Raw genomic sequence first — 19,887 nt, forward strand, 5'->3', positions numbered from 1 at the left:
CCTACATTGCACAGAGCTAAGGTGTCACACACCGTCCTCACCCCTCCATCAAAATTAGATGTACTCCATATACAAACCCCACTGCACCATGAAAGCCCTGGTTGGCATAGCACCGCACAAGACATCCATCTCTGAGCTGTATGGTGGTTCAGTTAGTGATAAAGAGATAATAGCTGAGCTGCTGACAGAAGACATGGCAGTGATGGTAGACAAGGCCTTCCTAATCAGCAATTGTTGCAAATGCAAGGTGTACCGCCAACCTTTTCTGTCTAAGCAGACGCAGATGCTAGCATAGCCAGACTTAGAGTACTAGAGGAGTGTGTCATGAGGAAGATAAAGGAGAACAAACTTTTTGATGGCACCATCATCCTATCCCATGCATACAAGATTAAGGTGCAGCCATATATGTTTATGTTGCATTGTAGAATTTTTACTATGAATGTATGTGTCTGTTACCTATCTTATCTTAGATCTGTAATAAGCTGTTGTTTGATTATTGTGCTCTATATAAGCAGGGACCTGTTCCAGAGAGCAGATTTATCAATCTCTGTGTCTGATCCTGAACTGTGAGTTGACTCAGCCTGAGATGGGAAACTAACAGTTTTTGGTTCCAGAACAGCTGAATAGAATTAGTTCAGTCAACTGTACATTCACTCTGAGCGAAGCAGGTAAATGAAAGCCATCATCAGTAAAGCTCCAGCACTATGATTCACCAAGGTAATGGGTAAATAAAAGACAGTGCCTCTGTTTTAGTCCAATAGAGCATATAAATACTTAACAATGGGGACCATGACATTTGTTTATTTGTGGAGTGGAGCAAGGAGTCATGAGGTCAACACATTTTATTCATTCATTATTCACCCAACATGAATTTCTTTAATGGATGATAAAGTGCTGGAATCATTTGAATTTTAAATATATTTATCAACTGTAACCTGACGGAACAAAATGCAGCAACTGAAGATGAAAATATGAATCAAACAGATAAAACACAATTTACTTTGACCTCTGATTGTCCAACCCAGTAATAATGGTTCTGTAGATTTAAACTGTAAATTTTAGGCATCTATTTTAGGCCAAAATTTTAAAATCTTGCTCAACAGCATCCTGTATTTCAGTGTGTTTAAATATTTAATATTTACATATGAAATGCAGTCAACACATATTGTAGCGTCCCTTAACAATGAGGCTACGAGACGTGAACTCGGTTTGCTGGCTTTTTATTCCTGAACTTTAACACAGGCTACTGTGGGCCGTAGCCAACGCCAAAAAAAAAAAAAAAAAACCTGTCCGATTTTTTAGTTCCTTCAACAACTCCCGCTCATCAGCTTACCTCACACACACGAATCACTGACATTACGGAAAACTCAGTAATTGCCATAACAGAACTTTTGACTGTAGCTGAACATAACACATAGAGTTAACATCACATCGCTCAGTCCGTTACAATATGAAAACAATTGCAGACGATATTCAAAAACTTACATTTACATACTTACATTTGATCCTAAAGTGGTATAAGCAGCACCAAAACATCGTCACTCAGACATATTCACTTCATCTCCAACATGATATGATAACTATGATAGAAATCTAGTTCCACTAGTGTGATTAATCACAGTATGACAAATAATTGGTGTCTTATATGTCTGTAGCTTCGTTGATGTGTTTTATTTGAAAAGGGATTTCTACAGTAATCTACAATAAATGTTTCAGTGTATAGGAACTGAAGACAACCTGTCAGCAGTCTTAATATCTACAGTGTTTTCACTCTGAGGTGAGGATGAATCCATGATAGTCCTTGGGTAACAAACTAATCTCTAACCAAAGTAACTGACCTAGAGTTTAAAGAGTTTAAATCTCACTCTCTGAAACAGAAAAGCCCGAGTTTCCCTCATCTCAGGCTTAACAAACTCACAAGTTTTAACTAAACCTGCTTTCTGTGCTCACACAGAAGATTTTCAATAGAGAAAGATGAGCCAGACTCCAGGATATATAGTGGCCTGTGTGTTTTTACACTTCAACAACAGCAAGTCAGTGTCAATAGTAGCAATCTCACAGTGAAACTTTATTCATATATTAACAGTCTAAACTCATCAGTTTGATGACTGTGTTTATACCTGTGGTTGAGATCACCACTAAAACCTGGACATTTTCTGCATGTCAGCCAACAATATCTGATGACAGATCTGTTACTTTGATGCTGATGCTGCTCAAAGTGCTTTAATGTGAATGTCTTATAGTTCAAATATATTTATACTTTACAAAAGTGTTGTCTTTTATGAACTGCTATAGATCTGTTTCCTGGAAATTAAGTCTGACCTTTGGATTATCTAGTCCCATGTTCACTGTGGTCACAAGTGGCCTGTTCTCGATGCCGAATTTTGCATATGCCTCCTTGATTCTGAAGAGGCATGGTGGGTCCCAGTAAGGGACCCACCATGCCTCTTTAGAATCCACTCCTACAAAGAACTGTTAAGGTGACCCAGCACATTAACAAGGAAAAATAAAGTAAGGAAAACAGCAAATGAACAAATAGCAACATGCCTTGAAACTACATTTTTACGGCTCAAAGTACCATGAAGACCATGGAGTTGATTGATCCTGGCCTCACACCCTAAGTGAGAAGACATTTATAGTGGAAGGAGTCACTTCAAAATCAAAAATTGAGACCAATAACAAGACTTTTAAGTTACCATTGATTGTGGCTTGTGCCATTGCTGCTCAGATTCTGTGCAGCTATGCACAGGAGGCACAACTGGTATCTTGAGTTGGGAATAATGTGCACTTTATGACTGCACACAACAGTACCTGCCACACAGGAGCATTGGGTGTGAGAAACCACAACTGGTGTTAAATTGCAAGAAGAAAGAGAGAAAAAAAGAAATATAACCTCTGGTTAGTTAATGTCATAGAAAAACGTACAACAGAATCTAACAGTTAGTATTTGACATTAGCTGGCGTTAGGTTGTCAGTTAATAGTTGTTTTCTTACCTTCATAGTTGTGTATACATGATGCAGCATATAAGAAAAACTTTTGTCTAATTTGCTGGTTGGAGTTTTAGTAATTCTGCAAATGAACATCAGTGATGTTTAACTTTGGAAACTCCTGTAAACACTGGCTGTGGAATGTCACGTCTGCTGAGCCGGAAACACTCGAGCAGCGCTACGTTGAACCTGGAAGTGTTTGTGCAATCAGCCTATAGGCTATAGTACTGACATGATGTTCCTGCCAGGCCTGACTCCCACCAACCCAAGGCCAAGTCATCATTAACCATGCTAAAGCAACACTGAATGTGGTATATAACCACTCAACTAGAGCAACATGTGAGCACATTCAGCACCGACACAGGCATTAAAATGCAAGGAGAGAGGAGGCTGCAGCTAACATCAGCTCAGAGTTGTTTACCTACAGACATTGTAATCCTCTTCAGTCTGAAAAGGTAAAGCATTTAGTGAGCTGCTGTCAAGTTTTGTAAATTAATATACAATATTTGTATTGCACAGCGCAGGCTGGCACACATTTCAGCAGCATTTGAAATATGTCAATTGTAGACTGTGATTAACAGCTTCAAATGGCTCTTAGACAGTATTTTGCTGGACAGTGTTTAACATGATAAATTAATAAATTGTGCTCAATTTTGACTGCGTTCTGAGTGCTTATTTTCTGTGAGACTAGTCAACTAGTCTAAATTAAATTAATCACATTTAAATTGTGTTTAATCGACAGGGAAATTAGTTGCCAGGAACACTCCTAGCTCCCACCAGCCCAGGGCTGAGTCTGCCAACTGAGCCAACAGCAGCCAGAACTAAAGCAAGTTAGCTCAGTCAGCCCCGGGATGCTGGGAGCTCGGCACAACCTTGGTGCTGTGTACCCTGTAGCACATGGAGCTGTTTTTTATCCCAGTGACCAGTCATGTTTTGTTGCTGCTGAACCTGTTCCTCTTGTTTCTCTTGCCTGCTAACAGCAGCTAGCAGTTACACTTAGCTAATCTAGCAACAAACAAGCTATAGTCACCTCTATCACGAAACAGAAGAAGAAGACATCTGAGGTCATAAAACCAAAATCCAGTTTTACCCAAATCAGTGAATAAAGTGTTGTTTTTTGAACAGGGGTGTTGCTCCCCAGAAACTCAGAAACAAGTAAACTTGAGGGTAAATATTTTTGTGTTAAATTTAACATCTGGCTGCTTCTCACATTAGAAAATGCAATGTGGAAAGAAAAATTACAATATTTCCTTTATTTCCAATTAGATTTCCCCAGATTCAGGTCGAGTTCCTTCCTCTCAGTGGGATTGCTCAGTGCTTTGCTGACATCCTGTGGTGAGCAGCCAGATAACTCTGCTGCAGGTTTGTCTTGTTTTTGTGAATTTCTTCATTTTCTTCTTCTTCTACAAGGAAATCTGTCTTCCCATGCATAACAATAAACTAATAAACTTTGCACATAGTCCAGTCCTGTGTCAAACTTCAGCTAGCACTGTGGGCTAATAGTCTTGATGGTGGTGTTACAGCAGCCACTTAAAGTTTAAACTTAGAAAATCAGGTGTATGTGCAACCACTGTTCACTTTGAGTTGGCAGGAATTATGAAATCCATCACCTCTCTAAAACTTCTCCTGGTCAGTAATAATAGAATGTAACTGTGAAATGGACCTTGTGTATGAATACTTCTACTTTTAGAACATTTTGGAGCCAATATGTAGTGATTAATGATCATATTCCAGGAGGGCAAACCTGTCTGGTCACCTTTAATAATGACATTAATGAAGTTCACTCTGGAATAGATCTTATAATCTGCAATTCTAAATCACAGTGGCCCTGATGATTTTGTATTAACATGTTAAAAACATGAAAGAAGCAGGAGCGCAGCTCTCAGTTGAAGTGTTTTGTGGTCCTAAAAAGGACCTTTGTGTTGTTGGACTGAGAGTCGATACTGATGACAGTCTGCTGGTTTTCTGTCCTTTCACACAAATTGAAATTAATTATTTCAATCACTTCTATAATACAACATCAGACAGAACAAACATCAGCTGTTTCAGTTGATCTCAGACAAACAGAAGACGCTGCTGTGTCTCATCAGCGTTGGACATTTTCCCCTAATTTGTCCCTTACTTCCAGAGGACCTGGCTCCTGTTGTGTTCTTCCCACAGGTCTCTGTACTGCATGCAGATGATGAGTTTACTCCACAAGTCAGAAGTGTAGTCTGGGGTCATATCACTTCATGCAAACATACATCTTATCCAACTGCTATAATGTAATTAATTAAACCACAACTTATCATTCATTTGCAGCGGGCAATACAATGTTCTATCATTCCAAGACACCCTCTGATGAATAAACAGTGGTGGAAGAAGTACTCAGATCTGTAACTTCAGAATGACGAGCAACGCCACAATGCAGGAATACCTACAAGGATGGTTGGAATTGTGGAGGAGCTGAGGGGAGCTCTGCCCCCTTGAAAATCACATAAGCTCCCCCGAAACTTTAAAGAGCTCTGAAACATTGTTCACAGTGTTCAAACATCATTTACAGTGTTACATCTTATATTTTCTTTTTTTTATTTCTGTCAAACAGCACAAGAACAGTTAGTTTACTGAACAGTGTTTCAGCTTTTACCATGTGATGTGTGATTCCTGACGGGACGTGAATAAGAAGCAGAAGAAGCATTGCCTGTGTCCCCCAGCAGATTTCCTGATTTTCATTTTATTGATTTTTTTTCTCTGATTATTCTTTTATTTTTAAACAGTAGCCTTATGATGTTGTTATGTAGCGTCTATGAAATGTTACTGACTGTATGAACTGCCTGTAGTGGTGACAGTAGAGTGTTTGTCACAGTAACCCCATGATTGACTGCGCTGCTGCACACTTCCATGTATGCATGTACATGAGACGTGTCTTAGTAAGATCGGGCTCCCCCTTGAATGAAGTAACACTAGAAAAGCATGAGCATCAAATTTGACTTAAAGTACCAAAAGTACTTCTTGGTCAGTTTCACAATTTAAATTATATATTTTTTATATTTTAGTATCGATACACCTGACATTAGTAAAGGTAAAGGTGGAGCTCATTTAATAATTTATTTGTTGATTATCTGATTCTGCACGGTGACTAGTAACTGACATTATTAAATGAATCTCATTTCCCTCTGTATTGTAAAGGAGTAGAAGTGGATGTATGAAGTATCAGGAAATGAAAATACAGAGTACAAGTACCTCAGAACTGTACAAACAGTACTTCAGTACGTGTATTTCCCACCACTTTGAATAAACTATGGGTTGATCAAGTGAAAATCTTCTGTAATAGTATCCTCTGACATCAGACCACACTGTAACCCGAGATTTGTTCATGAAAGACCAAGGTAAACGACAGTTTCCTGGAAATGATATTTCATTCTCAGAGCCAGAGTGGCAAACTGTCAGAGATATAGCTCCTTTCTTGTCTTTCTTTCTGTCAGACACACATCAATGCTCCAAATGGAGTCATTCATCTACAAATCAAACCAGCATAATGTGAACACTTTTAATAAACTACCAGCTTCTCAGGAAGACGATCTGTCTGAAAGTCACATGACACACATATGAAAGCTGTTTTGCAACTGTGTTTCCCTATTTGGACAGATGAAGTGTGTGTGTGTGTGTGTGTGTGTGTGTGTGTGTGTGTGTGTGTGTGTGTGTGTGTGTGTTTACTGTCTCCAGGGTGGTGCTCTGGTCAGGTCCAGGGTGAGATAAAACCCAGGATGACATCAATAACAATCACAATATGCTCTTTGGGGTCAAAGCAGGAGCTCATACTGTAGATTAGTGACATTACAAAGCATGTTAACTACTGGCACACACTTTTCAAGTCCAAAATCATCTTCTTATTAACTCTTGAGAGTTGCTTAATGTAGAAAGTTAAGAGTGTATTATTTGATTACTGGAGTTATTGACTAAGACCTCTACCTTATATACAGTAATTTATTACTGTTTATGGCTGTTATCAGAAAATAAAATTATTAGTCTGAGAGAGATCTGCCCAGTTTTATGATCTGCATATTTCTGTGGTTCATCGTCAATTACACTTTTATTGACTCAGTGATTCTTGAGGTAAGGGACAAAACATGTCCCACATAAAAAAGCCTTCTTTATGTTAAAAATGAAAAAAAATATTCATAATAAAAACACCGTAAAAGTCAAATCTGTCACACCTGTGTATACTCATGAAATTGATTTAATATATTAGAAGAGGAATTCATCACATTTTGTTAAAATACAGGCTCTGTACTGAGAAAGTACATGCAATTTGACCTGTCCTCAGCAGGACATTACAAGGGTTAACTTCCCCAAAAAATGTTAAAAAGTGCTACAAATGGATAAATATGAATGTCAAATGAACTGAAGCATTAAATAGAATATGAAATAACATACCATAACTGAATAAATCAGGCAAAGTCATGGTCAGCTATAACCTTTAGGACCCCATTGGTGTTTCCTGCTTTTGGTGGGTGCAACAGTGTGAGACAACACAAGTTTTACATCATTTGATATTTTAATAAAACAATGTTGATATCACTGCAGTCACAGCTTTGACACGTCAACTCCATCTTCCCATTATAATATTCTTATTAAAGAATTTTTAAATAAATGTTATCTTTTTAGTTCAGGTTAGCAGGCTAGCTAACAACTGGGGAAAAAACAAAATGGCTCCAGTGTACAAGACACTGTTAAAATGGGAAAACATGTCATGTTGTCAACTCTGGGGGAGATGTCAACTCTGTCAGGTTTTCTGTCTGACGGAGGTGACACATAAGCTGACAGAGTTGACAAGTGCTTATAGAAAGTCATTATATGTAAAGGATAACAGCTACATATGCTAATTAGCTAGCTAACATAAGCAGGTCATCTCCCAGTTAAGGTCCAACTTGTATTTATTGCTTTTATCTGTACTGCAGGCAAGTATGGCTGGAAAGAAGCAGTCAGTGTCAGTGGAGGAGCAAAGAAAGAGAAACGGAGTATCAAAGAAAGAGAAGAGAGAAATTAAACAGTGATCCAGACAGCAGAAGTGAAACCATAGAGAGGGAAAGACAGAGATGGAAGAAGAGGGTTCAAGAGAAGAAAATGAGGCAAATAGGAGAGCTGTGCGAGAGGGAGCAGAGGTGTCAGAGAAGGTATTGGAGGGATGCTCAGAGCAGATCTAGAAAATGCAGGGCTATGCAGAATGCAGTGCAGCAAGAAGACACACACCCAGATAGTCCACTAGACCAGAGTATTGAGGAGCCAACAATAAGCAGACGTGCTCTTGCAACTGAGAGGGAGAGAAGAAAAACTAGGAAGAGGCATTCAAGGGAAATAAAGGTTTTAAAAGAGAAAATTAAGAAGCTAACGAAACAGAAACAGATTGAGAAAGCAAAAATGGCGTAAAAAGAGAGCTAAAACCACTGATAAATCAAATGACAAACAAAAAGGAAATAGAAATAAAGCACAAATAGACTCTCCACAGACAGAAACTGAGAGAATGTTGTCAGGAAGCCTTCTTAGAAATCCCAACATCAAGCGAACTCTTCTTTTCCACAACGTTCTCTGCCAGGAACTTCAAATGAAAAAACAAACTTTGCACAAACAAGCAAAATCAGCACACCAACAACTGGCATTATCTGGAAGGATCCTAAAAAAATATAGACTGCTTCATAAGATTCGCCAGTTTGGTTTGACGTATAAAATTATGAGTGAAAAGAAAAAGAATGCTAAGAAAAAGGTAACATTTCTTCAAGGTATCACAAAGACAGTTCAAGAGTTCTTCATAAACTCCTCTCGCATCACTACAGATAAAAATGACACCATCACAAAAAACAAGATAAAACATCAACGGACGATTCTAACTGCCTCCATCCTAAACCTCCACTTTGAGTTTATCAATAGCAACCCAGAAATAAAGCTCAGTGACTCCTCCTTTCGTGCTATGCAGCATCTGATAGGAAGACATGTCTGTGTCAATATCATGAAAATGCATCCTTAATGCTTCAGGTTCTCAAGTCAGCAGGTGTTGTAAAGTCAAATAAACCAGAGGGCAGCTTTGAGTTGGTTTGTTGTTCTTCACCCAGTGAGGCCTGCCTTCTTTGCACCTGTTTACGGTGTTTCAACAAGCACACAGTTCTGGCTCGAGAGCAAGGTGGAATTAATGTTGACTGGAGACAGTGGGAAAGAGTCCAAGAAGAAACAGCCACTGGGGACCACTTCACCATGAAACCAAACATCCACAGTGGGCCTCTCTCTGAGCTGCTGCACTCATATGAAGAGAAGCTTCGACATGAGACCACAACACATGCGTGCTTGGTTCACAATCAGACAAAAGCACACAGAAATTTAATTGAGACCTGCAATGAGAACACAGTCATTGTGCATGTTGACTTCTCTGAATCCTGGAAGTGCAAGTATGCCTCTGAAATTCAAGCCTGTCATTTCAGCCAAAATTTGCCACAGTTGAATCTGCATACTGGAATGTACTACACTAAAGGTGAAAAGGCAGCATTTTGCACAGTTTCAGAGTCCAAGAGGCAAGATGCAGCAGCAATCTGGACACACATGGATCCAGTCCTAAATGCTATTCGAACAAAATATCCATCAGCTACCACTGTGCACTTTTGGTCTGATGGTCCCAGTAAGCAGTATAAGAACAAAAAGAACTTCTTTCTCCTTTCTGATGTACCGCCCACACTTGGCTTCACCAGGACCACGTGGAATTATTTTCCCACATCCCATGGCAAGGGTGCCCCTGATGGAATTGGAGCAACAGTAAAACGAACAGCAGACAAATTGGTTCTGCATGGAATTTATATGATAAATGGAAAAACGTTCTTTGAAAAGATCTCAAACTGTTTGAGTGGCGTGCAGCTGTATCACATTGAGGAAAAAGACATGGAAAAATATGACACACTTCTCATACAACAACTCAAACAGGTTCCATCCACAAGAAAAATACACCAGGTCATCCCACATCAAAATAGTGTCTCTCACAGACAGCTGTCATGTTTTTGCAGTGAGCCAATGAACTGCCAGTGCTTTACCCCAGCAACATTCCTTTTAAATGACTGTCCAGATGACCAACAGACTGAAACAAGGGCCAAGAAGAAAGGCCCTTTGGTCATGTTGATGGAGGAGATGGAAAAGGAGATGGGAGAAGGAGAAGACTCGATGGAGTGGGAAATGGAGGAGCAGCCAGTGAAAGGTCCTGAAGGCGCTAGCAGTGGTATATGATGACCACTGGTGGCTAGCAAAAGCCATGGATGTAGACAGGGAGCACCAAGATGTGAGAGCAGAGTTCATGCACCCTTGTGGTCCAACAGCTAATGTTCACCCCAAACGTGGGAGGAGAGATGTGAGTTTCAGAAGAATGTCGGTGATTGGACAGAAACAAACAGGGAAGGCATCTCCCCTGCAGTTAAGCCGTACAAGAGAGCTCTACAGTGTAGCCCCTGATGTAATGGACTTCATAGAGCATGAGCATGTCCAACGCATGCTGCTGAAAACTTTGGGGATGCAGGTCACATAAAAATGAAAAATGTCAACTGACATAAAGATCTTTAGTGAGTGAAACAAGCTACAGTGATGAGAAGAGATCTGTTGTGATTTCAGTTCGTTCTGTTATAAGTGACCCTTTAGGATACAGATTGTGGCCATTAGTTGTTTTTTATGCCAGGTAAATCCTAGTTTTCTTGCTTCTGCCTCGAGATCCTGTTGCCAGATGTTCTGTGGCTCTCAACTCTTTCCCATTACTTGATGGTTACATGTCAAAATTTAGTAAAATATGTGTACACACTTCATGAATTTCACCCTCTGTCAGCTGTTTGTCAACACTGTCAGATGAAGGCTTTTGTGCTTTTATGACAAAATGTTTTACCCTTTGTTCAATTTATTGTGTTTGTATATTAAAACACCTGATGAACTACACACAATGATGTCTTCTTATGTAATAACATTGATTATATATGCTTAATACTAAAAATTAACATACAAAATTAAGGAACTTTGAAATTTCCATTTTTCCAGATAGTCTGATATCAGAACAAAATTCAAAATAATTCAGTTTATAACTTAACTCTGTTAGAAAACATCAGAAATAGATACTTAAGGACTTTAATCAGTTGTTTAACTGATCAATTCAAAATAACGTGATTTTTTGTGTCTGACGGAGTTGACATAAATCACATTATTGAGTAATAAAAGGCCAATTTTCATATAAAGTGTTTTTTATAAAAAACCTGTTCACTTACATGGTTTGGTGGCTGAGACCTTTGCCTATGAATATATCTATTTGAAATTAATATGGTATTATAAAAAAAAAGTGCAGATCTAAAACATGTTTTGTCTCTTATCTCAAGAATGAGCAATTGTTTTTTTCAGCTACACATCAGTCCAGCAACAGATGAAGGCATATTTATCAGTGTCCTTTAGGTTACATGTGACTGAGCAGTCTATGTACGGTTTATTTTTTCAGACGCTAAGTCAATTGTCATGTGTCGTGTTGGTTTGGAACTCCAAATAAGGTAAGGTAATAAGGTGGTCCTCAGGAGGCTTTTCCTGTTTGATGTGAAACGCTCTGCAGTGTTAAGCTTGTGGGCTGAAAGTGAAGCAGGGGGATTTATATTGCCTCAGAGCTGTTTGCTCACAAAGCAGCTGCTTGTAATTCTTACTGCTTTGAGGTAACACGATAATAATAGTAATAATAATAATAATAATAATAATAATAATAATAATAATAATAAATATTTAATCTCTCCGGTCTGTATTATGGAGCTGGGCAGTGAGAGGACAGTGTGACTAAATTACAGCTTCCTTTCCCTGTAGTTCAATCAGCTCAAAATGTAGAGCTGTTTGTGTCTCGGTCCAGTGCTCCTGTGTTTCTACAAAGACTCTGTGATGTTACCAGCACAGATATCAAGTAAAGCATTCGGGTTTAAGTCTGTGGGCCACAGGAAACAGTGGAAACACAAAGGAAATGTGACTCAAATGAACAAGCAACCTGGTACCACATGCTCCAAGATAAAACAGGCGATTTGTCATTGCTCTCCATAGGAGTGTTTTCACTTGACTTGGACTTCCCCCCCGAAAAACTTGAGACTTGACTTGGACTCACAAAAAATGACTTGTGAGCATCTCTGGTCAGGGTTGTCAAAAACAAACCTTCATGCTGAAACCTGGGTGTGTTGAGCTTCATGTGTTTGGACAGTTAGTTATTAAAGGAGGGCAACTGTAACCCATAAGATGTAAGATGACAAGATTATTGTTAGACAGGATTATTATATATTAAACATGAATATTAGACGCCTCGTTTTATCCCATGTCTTCAGATCCATCATTATGTATGATTTAAAATATAGTTGTTAATAATTAATGATCATAAGTGCTTCTTTCTTCTTGAGTGATGTGCTCCTGTGGCACAGTTACAGTTAAATAACTCTTGTGGGTTACTGAGAAGTGTGTATTTAATGTCTGCAAACAGACATTAAAGGTAATCTAATAAACACTGATGTTAATGTGAGCACTTGGCATTTTATCAACTGTGTGAGTGTTTACAAGCTTCCACCTTCTCCTTAAACCAACACAGATAATGACATGATGATTAGATCTGTTGCACACTTGGACACAGAGCGGACTTCCAGGCGTGCGTACGTTTAAAAGAATGCCTTTATTCTTCCTCTTTCACAGGAAATACAGAAAGACAAGCACATCTGAGCAACGTGGCTGCATGCTGCAGGCTAGGGATACCGAGTGACAGATATCTCCTTGTATCCTACGTAAAGGACCTCCAGGCTGCCCCAAGTGCCTGTGTGAGCTTTATCATTATAACCATAAATTAACACCAAAGTATTAAAGTTGCTGATACCAGTGAAAACATACATCTGCTTACAAGTGAACAAAATAATAACCCACAATAATAAAAATAATAAATGGGGTATGGGGCATGTCTAGTGTCCAAAAATATGTCAACATTACTGTGGGGCCCACAGATCACTACAGCAAAGTTTAGTAATTACACACAACTGCCAACAAATATTTAATTGTGATATAACAGAATGCAAAGACACAGACATTACAGCTGAACAGAAGAAACTCTAGACAGGCCGGCTTTAATTCCACACCCTGACATTTATTAATAATAATAATAATTTTATTTATATAGCACTTTTCAAGCTTACGCACAAAGTGCTTTCCATATTAAAAGATTTACAGAATAAAAGGGAAGAAGGCATAAAGATCATATTGAAACATTTAAAAATGCATTTAGAGCAGATAAATACAACATATTTTCTTAAAAACAATAAAACAGTAAAACATTAATAATAGTAGGCCATTCTATAGAAGTGAGATTTAAGAAGTCGCTTGAAAGCTTCAGTGGAGTCTGCAGATCTCACATTAAGGGGAAGGCTGTTCCAGAGCCGAGGGGCCACAACTAAAAATGCACGGTCACCCTTAGTTTAAGTCTGGTCTGAGGAACAGCCAAGAGATTTTGATCGGCTGATCTCAAGGGCCTGGCTGGACTGTACAGGGTTAAAAGCTCCTTAATATATTCTGGAGCAAGACCATGGATTGCCTTGTATGTAATTAATACAATTTTAAATGTATTCCAAAATGAACTGGTAACCAGTGCAGGTATGCTAAAACGATGATGATAGGCAGGACTTTCTAGATTTAGTCAGTAATCTGGCTGCTGAATTCTGGATGAGTTGTAGTTGTGAGACCAAGTGTGAGTTTAAACAGGTAAAAAGAGAGTTACAGTAGTCCAGGCATGACGATATAAAAGCATGTATGACTTTTTCTGTGTCATTAAAACTGAGCATGTGTCTAATCTTGGAGATGTTTCTTAGCTGGTAAAAACAAGACTGTGTGATCTTCCTGGTGTGCTGTTGAAAGGACAGTTCACTGTCAAAGGTTACTCCAAGGTTCTTTGCTATAGATTTTACAATGGTGGTAAGTGGACCTAGAGAGGACTGTATCTGTAATTTGTGATGTTCAAAACCTCTGTTTTATTGCTGTTGAACTGTAGAAAATTCATTGCCATCCAGTCCTTGACACTGGATAAACAGGAATGGAGTATGCTGAGACTGTGTAGTTCTTGAGGTTTAAGTGAAAGGTATAACTGTGTATCATCGGCATAACAGTGGAAGGAGACGTTGTGTTGCCGAATGATATGTCCAAGGGTTAGCATATAGAGGGAGAATAAAACTGGTCCTAGAATTGATCCCTGGGGTAGTTCGTAAGTGATGTCTGCTGTTGCTGACTTAAAATCCAGAATGGAGACAAAGAACTTTCTTTTTTCCAGATGCGAGGAGAACCAGTTCAGTGCAACACCAGAGATTCCTGCCCATGTACTCAGTCTGTCAATAAGAATTCTGTGCTCTATAGTGTCAAAGTCTGCACTTAAGTCCAGCAGCACTAGAACAGAGCAGTGACCTGAGTCTGCAGCCAGTAACAAGTCATTTGTCACGCGAAGAAGAGCTGTTTCTGTGCTGTGTAACTTTTGAAAGCTACTCTGGAATTTTTCAAAGATATTGTTGTTCCTTGGTCCCTCTAAAAGTTGTGTTAAGACCACTTTTTCCAATATCTTTGAGATAAAAGGTAGTTTAGAAATTGGCCTAAAGTTTCTTAGGTCTGTTGGATCCAACGTGGGCCCATTAAGAAGTGGCTGAACGCAAGCCGTCTTGAAGAGGTCTGGCACACATCCAGAGGAAAGGGAGCTATTTATAATGTTGTGCTAAAGTGTCCATAGATTTTAACAAAGGTTTGGTGGGAAGAGGGTCAAGTGGGCAGGATGACATGCTCATATGTGACACAGTGTTGAGGAGGTCCTGTATTGATATGGGTTCAAAGCAGTTCATTAGATCTAAGTGAGGGCCAGGAATATCTACAAATGATTCTGGGGGGGTTGACTGAGCTCTAATAGATTTGATTTTTTCTATGAAAAAGGTCAGGAACTTTTCACACTATGCAGCAGATGAGGCAGTTGCAGCTGGTTGCTGGGGGTTGACAAGGTTATTAATCGCGCTAAATAGAGTATGAGGATTATGCTGATTAACAGAAATTAGCTGTGTAAAATAATGGCCTTGAGTCTCCTTCACCTTGTTATTATAATGTTGCAGTAGATCTTTTAACCTTTGATAATGCACTTGTAATTTACCTGATTTCCACTGTCTTTCTGCTTTTCTGCATGTTCTTTTGAGGGACCGGTTTTAGTAATCGGACCCTTGGATGTTCACCCAAGCCGTTTGAATCGCTTACCTGGATCGCTCCTGTCTCTTTGGCGTGCTGCCAGTCACCGGCTCGTCAAAACTCATAAGGACATTTCCACTACTATTCTGAGGACAATCCAAGGGAGCTCCATTCCTCTCGCTAGGGGACGAAACAAAAAGAACACTGCAAGAGCAGAGGACCAAAGCGGGCCCAGGTGTTGGGCCCTGGTCGGTAAGTTTCATTCAGTTGAATCTTGATTGACAGCTGTCAGTGCCGAGGCGCAGTGGACCTCTTATTGCCACAGAGGTATCAGAGGAAGGTGACGAGGCCACAGATGTGTCATTTTAATGCCTACTTGTGCAGCTGTGTATTTCTGCTGGTTTGTGCTTCAGTCTGTTGTGGTTTTGCAGGTGGCATGAATAACACACAGAAACACTCTCATACACGAGCTACAGACAGCAGTCCTCAGTCTCATGACAACTCCACAATCAGCTTTCCTCTGGTTTATTATTTGTTCACTGGTAAATATTCAAGTGTAGAAGGTCCTGCTCTTTGAGACTGAGATCAGCAGAAAAGGCCTGCAACAATTTGTTCAAACTGATAAGCCTGTTAACATAATCTTCATTAAAAAGAGTATAATGTTTCAGTCTGGATTTTATGAGAAGTAAAAGTCATTCTTTAATGACATTATAAGTGTAGTGGCATATATTTGGATTTGAAAGGATGGTGCTCCAGTCATAAAATTACATTTCATGTCATTGGATTTATTTAGGTAGAAATACAAATTACATTAAAAAAGACATGATTAAATTACAGCAAAGGTCAGATTAAACACAGCATGTTTGCACTGAGTGTGTAACAGTGTATCATCATTGTCCAGTTCATTATATTTAACACACTTCAGTAGTCGCCAATAAAAATGATGACACCTATAATCTTTGTTTCAGTTACAGTGATTATTTCAGGAAGTAGGGTTCAGTTATTTCTTCCAGTAACATAAAATTACCATTTTCAGCAAATACACATAATGCTATTTCATATTGTTTTTTTATGCACTACTACTTTGTGTACTATTATCTAGGTCAATTGACCCTTGCCCCGACCTCCAAACAGCAACTGTCAAATCATAGCTTGGCAACTGTAACTAGAGCTGTCAAGCTTTCCATTTCTCTCCATGTTGAAGGTGAGCAGGAGGCTCTGAGAAGAGCGACACTCTGTGTCTCATGAGTCTGGACGGTGGCATCATTTTCTCTCAAAAATGTGAAATACAAGAGCACATGTGGTGAATGGATTAAACTCTGTCTTCATCTGCTCTAACATCAGCTGCAAACATTAGCATGTCAGGATAACTAATGCTAGCTTACTAGCTGCAGTAACTTCACCTCCAGACAATCTTGTTAGATCCCACTGCATCTGCATTTGTTCTGTGGGGGTTTGAGGAGGAGGATGTGGGCTGAAGCAGCATCGTCTGACCGATGTTTGCTGAGATGTAAGCTAGCTTTAGCCTCAGTCTGTTAGCATTAATGTTATATCATGCATGCAACTGTCTGGTAACTTTATATTTACATTTACACTTTCACTGGGTTCTTGTTTAAAACATGTCAGATGGAAACATCATGTAAGATGGAGAGAGATTTCTCGGCTGAGTCAAGGAGTTAGCATTAGTTTACATCAGCCAGCTACACTTAAAATCTGCTTGTGAGTCATAATTTTAGCCGACAACACTGTCAGCTAGAAATGATAAAATGCTTTTGTATGCAACTCTAAGGAGTTGAAGACCTCACATTTCAACAATGTTAAATCTGCCACCGTTATCACTGTAAACTGTATGAATGCAGTGCAATAATAGAAAGTTTGGCAGGCTTAGCAACAGTAACCAAGGAGGACAGTGCTTAGCGAAGGGTCAGTTATGTCCCTTGGACAATAATAATAATAATAATAATAATAATAATAATAATAATAATAATAATAATAATGATAATAATAATAATAATAATGATAATAATAATCTTTATTTATAGCAACAAAATAAAACACAAAAGCAACAAAATAAAACAGACAGGATCAAGCATCACAGAACCACTCAAACAGATAAAATAAGATAAGAATAGGAAGGTAAAAACATTTTTAAAGGGGACCTATTATGCTTTTTCCTCTTTTCTGACCTATAAATGTTGTCACAATGTTGGATACTTGTGTTAAACGATTCCAAAGTGTCAAATAATGAGGTTCATGCATTTGGAAGCGAGTCCTGCAAGCTGTTTTGGAGGCTCTGCACGCTCTGTTTTACTGTCTTTTTTTAACGGTGTAGTAACATTGACGTCAATGAGTGCCAGACTTACTTATATGGTCATACCCCGGCATGTGCTCTAGGCCTGCCCCTCCCCCGCTCTGCTTCGGAAGTTATATCGCTGCTCTGAGTGGTGAACTATGAAGTGAGATTAATGTGTTAGCTAGCTATGTTGAGTCTAAACCCAGGATTTTCAGTGTCACGAAGGTGGCTCTTTTTTAACCTGGTAACCATGGTAACTTATACTAAACTCATAACCTGGTCGCAAGCAGGTTATGTTCATTTTCAAATTAAATCGTCTGTAAAACGCGCTGTTCTTTAACAAATTTTTGTCCTTAGCTTTTAAACTGAAGGAGGACGTTAACATTGAAAAATTACTGAGCTGTATGTTCGTAATATCACCGAACGAATCCATATAATGTAAACATTAAATAGCGGCACAAACTGTCTGCATCGCGCTGTCATGATGGTAACCTCAGTTTGGTGATGCAGAGTCATTTTTCCCATTTGCTCCAGATCATATTAACACTTTAAATTGACATGGTATATAATCCACACAGTAAAATAATGATGAAGCAACTACAGACACTTTGAATACTTTTTACTGTTATCTGTTTTGTCTTGGTGATATTGCAGCTCAGATCACTGATCAGAAAATTCATCATCATTTATCACGGACAATCAAATCAAATCAAATCAAATCAAATCAAATCAAATCAGTTACACTCATTTTACGTTTGTTTAGCCAAAAACTTCTGTGATCTCCACGTCTCTGTCATCATAGGACAGTGTCAGACAGACTTCATTATTTATGCATATTTTTGTTGGTCTCTATGTGTCAGCCCAGATGAAGTGGAGACCTGTCCAGGGTGTCCCCCGCCTCTCACAAGACATCACTTGGATCACCGTTAGTCTCCTGTGACCCTGCAAACAATAAGAGGTTATAGATAAAGGATGGATGGATGGAAAATAACATTTTACAGCATTCATGAATGCAAAAAAAAATGACCCTTTCAGCTTACATCTAAGGTGCTAACTAGAACCTACAAGGTTCTGTGGCTTGTCCCTAAAGGAGAACTCTTTTTGGTTCTTGGTAGAACCTTTAAAGGTTTCACTTGAAACCCTTTCATAGAATTCTACCTAGAGCCCAACATAAAGGGTCATACCCAACACCATCAGTGAAAGGTTCCACCCAGAGCCCTCTCTGGTGGTTCTGTCCAGAACCTTTCCACCTTCTTAGGGTTTTTTATAAGAAACTACCCAGGGGGTTCTACTGACAACCAAAAATGGTTTGGTCTGGAACCTGAAAACTCTGTTCCCAGCTGGAACCAACAAATAGCTTTTGGGAACCAAAGTGGACGTGTCATGTTCTACAGGTCGTTTTGTCCTGTGCAGCGCCCTTTGTTGATGACATCTTTAATCACAATGGTTCCACTCAAAACTGGTCTAATGCAGGCTGGTTCAAGAACCAGAGCTAATTTGGTGCAAAAGGGTTCCACCGAGGATGTTTATATTCGAGGGGTTTTCTCTAGAACCCTCCCAGGCAGTTCTTCTGAGGATCCTTATCTTAAGTGGTACAGAGAAGAGGATGAACGGTTAAACTGTACGACGCTGCCAGTTAATACAGGTATGTCTGTGGCAACCACTTCATCACAAGTTAATAAATGATATTACTGACCAATGACGTGTGCAGATTGTCTGTAGATCAAAGGGAGTGACAAAAGAGTCTGAGTGACAGTGTAACTAAGTTCTAACTGTGAAAAATATGACCCTACAAAAAAAACCCACCTGTTTTTAGAATGCAGTTTGGTGGAGTCTCTCCACTACCTTCTAATAATGAACCTTGTAGAAGTAGAGAACAAAACTTCCAATTTCATATGAAGATCAGGGGACACAAAACATACAAGGGCCTCATAATAAAAGTCCTAATAATCAGAGGTGTGTCAGTCCTAACTTTAAGACTCCTACTCTGTAAAGGGACAACTGAAAATCAAAAGTACATATTTTCCCTCTGGCCTGTCATGTTATTTATCCATCTCAGTTTAGTTGGTGTGACTTGCAGAGTTTTGGAGATATTGGCCATAGAGATTTCTGCCTCCTCTCAAATATACAACTAAATGGCACTCAGCTTGTGGAGCTCAAAGCACCAAAAATACATTTGAAAAACTCAAAACCAATGACTTTTTTCAAAAATCATGATCCAGTTACCCAAGATAAGCCACAGGGCTTGTTGTGAGCAGTTTCATGTAGGAACTACTTTCTTTCTGCAGTAGAAGCAACAGAAACAATCGACCAGAACTTTAAAGTGGTCACAATAACATGTGTGGGTTATCCAGGTCGTGATATTTGGGAAGGACACTCTAGAGGGCACTTTAACTGTACCTTCCACAGTG

General features: G+C 39.1%; 1 protein-coding gene and 1 long non-coding RNA gene across 4 annotated transcripts in view; both read right to left on the bottom strand.

The window, feature by feature from the left end:
- Positions 1 to 15,947: 15,947 nt before the first annotated feature.
- Positions 15,948 to 19,887, bottom strand: part of LOC146330677 (uncharacterized) — a 215,788-nt gene continuing 211,848 nt past the window's right edge. Inside the window, exon 2 of the long non-coding RNA XR_014769871.1 lies at positions 15,948 to 17,342. This is a non-coding gene — a long non-coding RNA (uncharacterized LOC146330677). The remainder of the gene's footprint in view (positions 17,343 to 19,887) is intronic.
- The window catches only part of LOC146330676 (uncharacterized), a 44,471-nt gene continuing 40,531 nt past the window's right edge, over positions 15,948 to 19,887 (bottom strand). For all 3 annotated transcript variants that reach the window (XM_084716211.1, XM_084716212.1, XM_084716213.1), the window contains exon 4: positions 15,948 to 18,418. In XM_084716211.1, the coding sequence (XP_084572337.1) occupies positions 18,378 to 18,418 (41 nt within the window). In that variant the 3' untranslated portion in view covers positions 15,948 to 18,377. The remainder of the gene's footprint in view (positions 18,419 to 19,887) is intronic.

The sequence above is a fragment of the Lutjanus erythropterus genome, chromosome 3, assembly GCF_056507025.1.
Source record: "Lutjanus erythropterus isolate fLutEry1 chromosome 3, fLutEry1.hap2, whole genome shotgun sequence".
In the NCBI taxonomy this organism is placed as follows: domain Eukaryota; kingdom Metazoa; phylum Chordata; class Actinopteri; order Lutjaniformes; family Lutjanidae; genus Lutjanus; species Lutjanus erythropterus.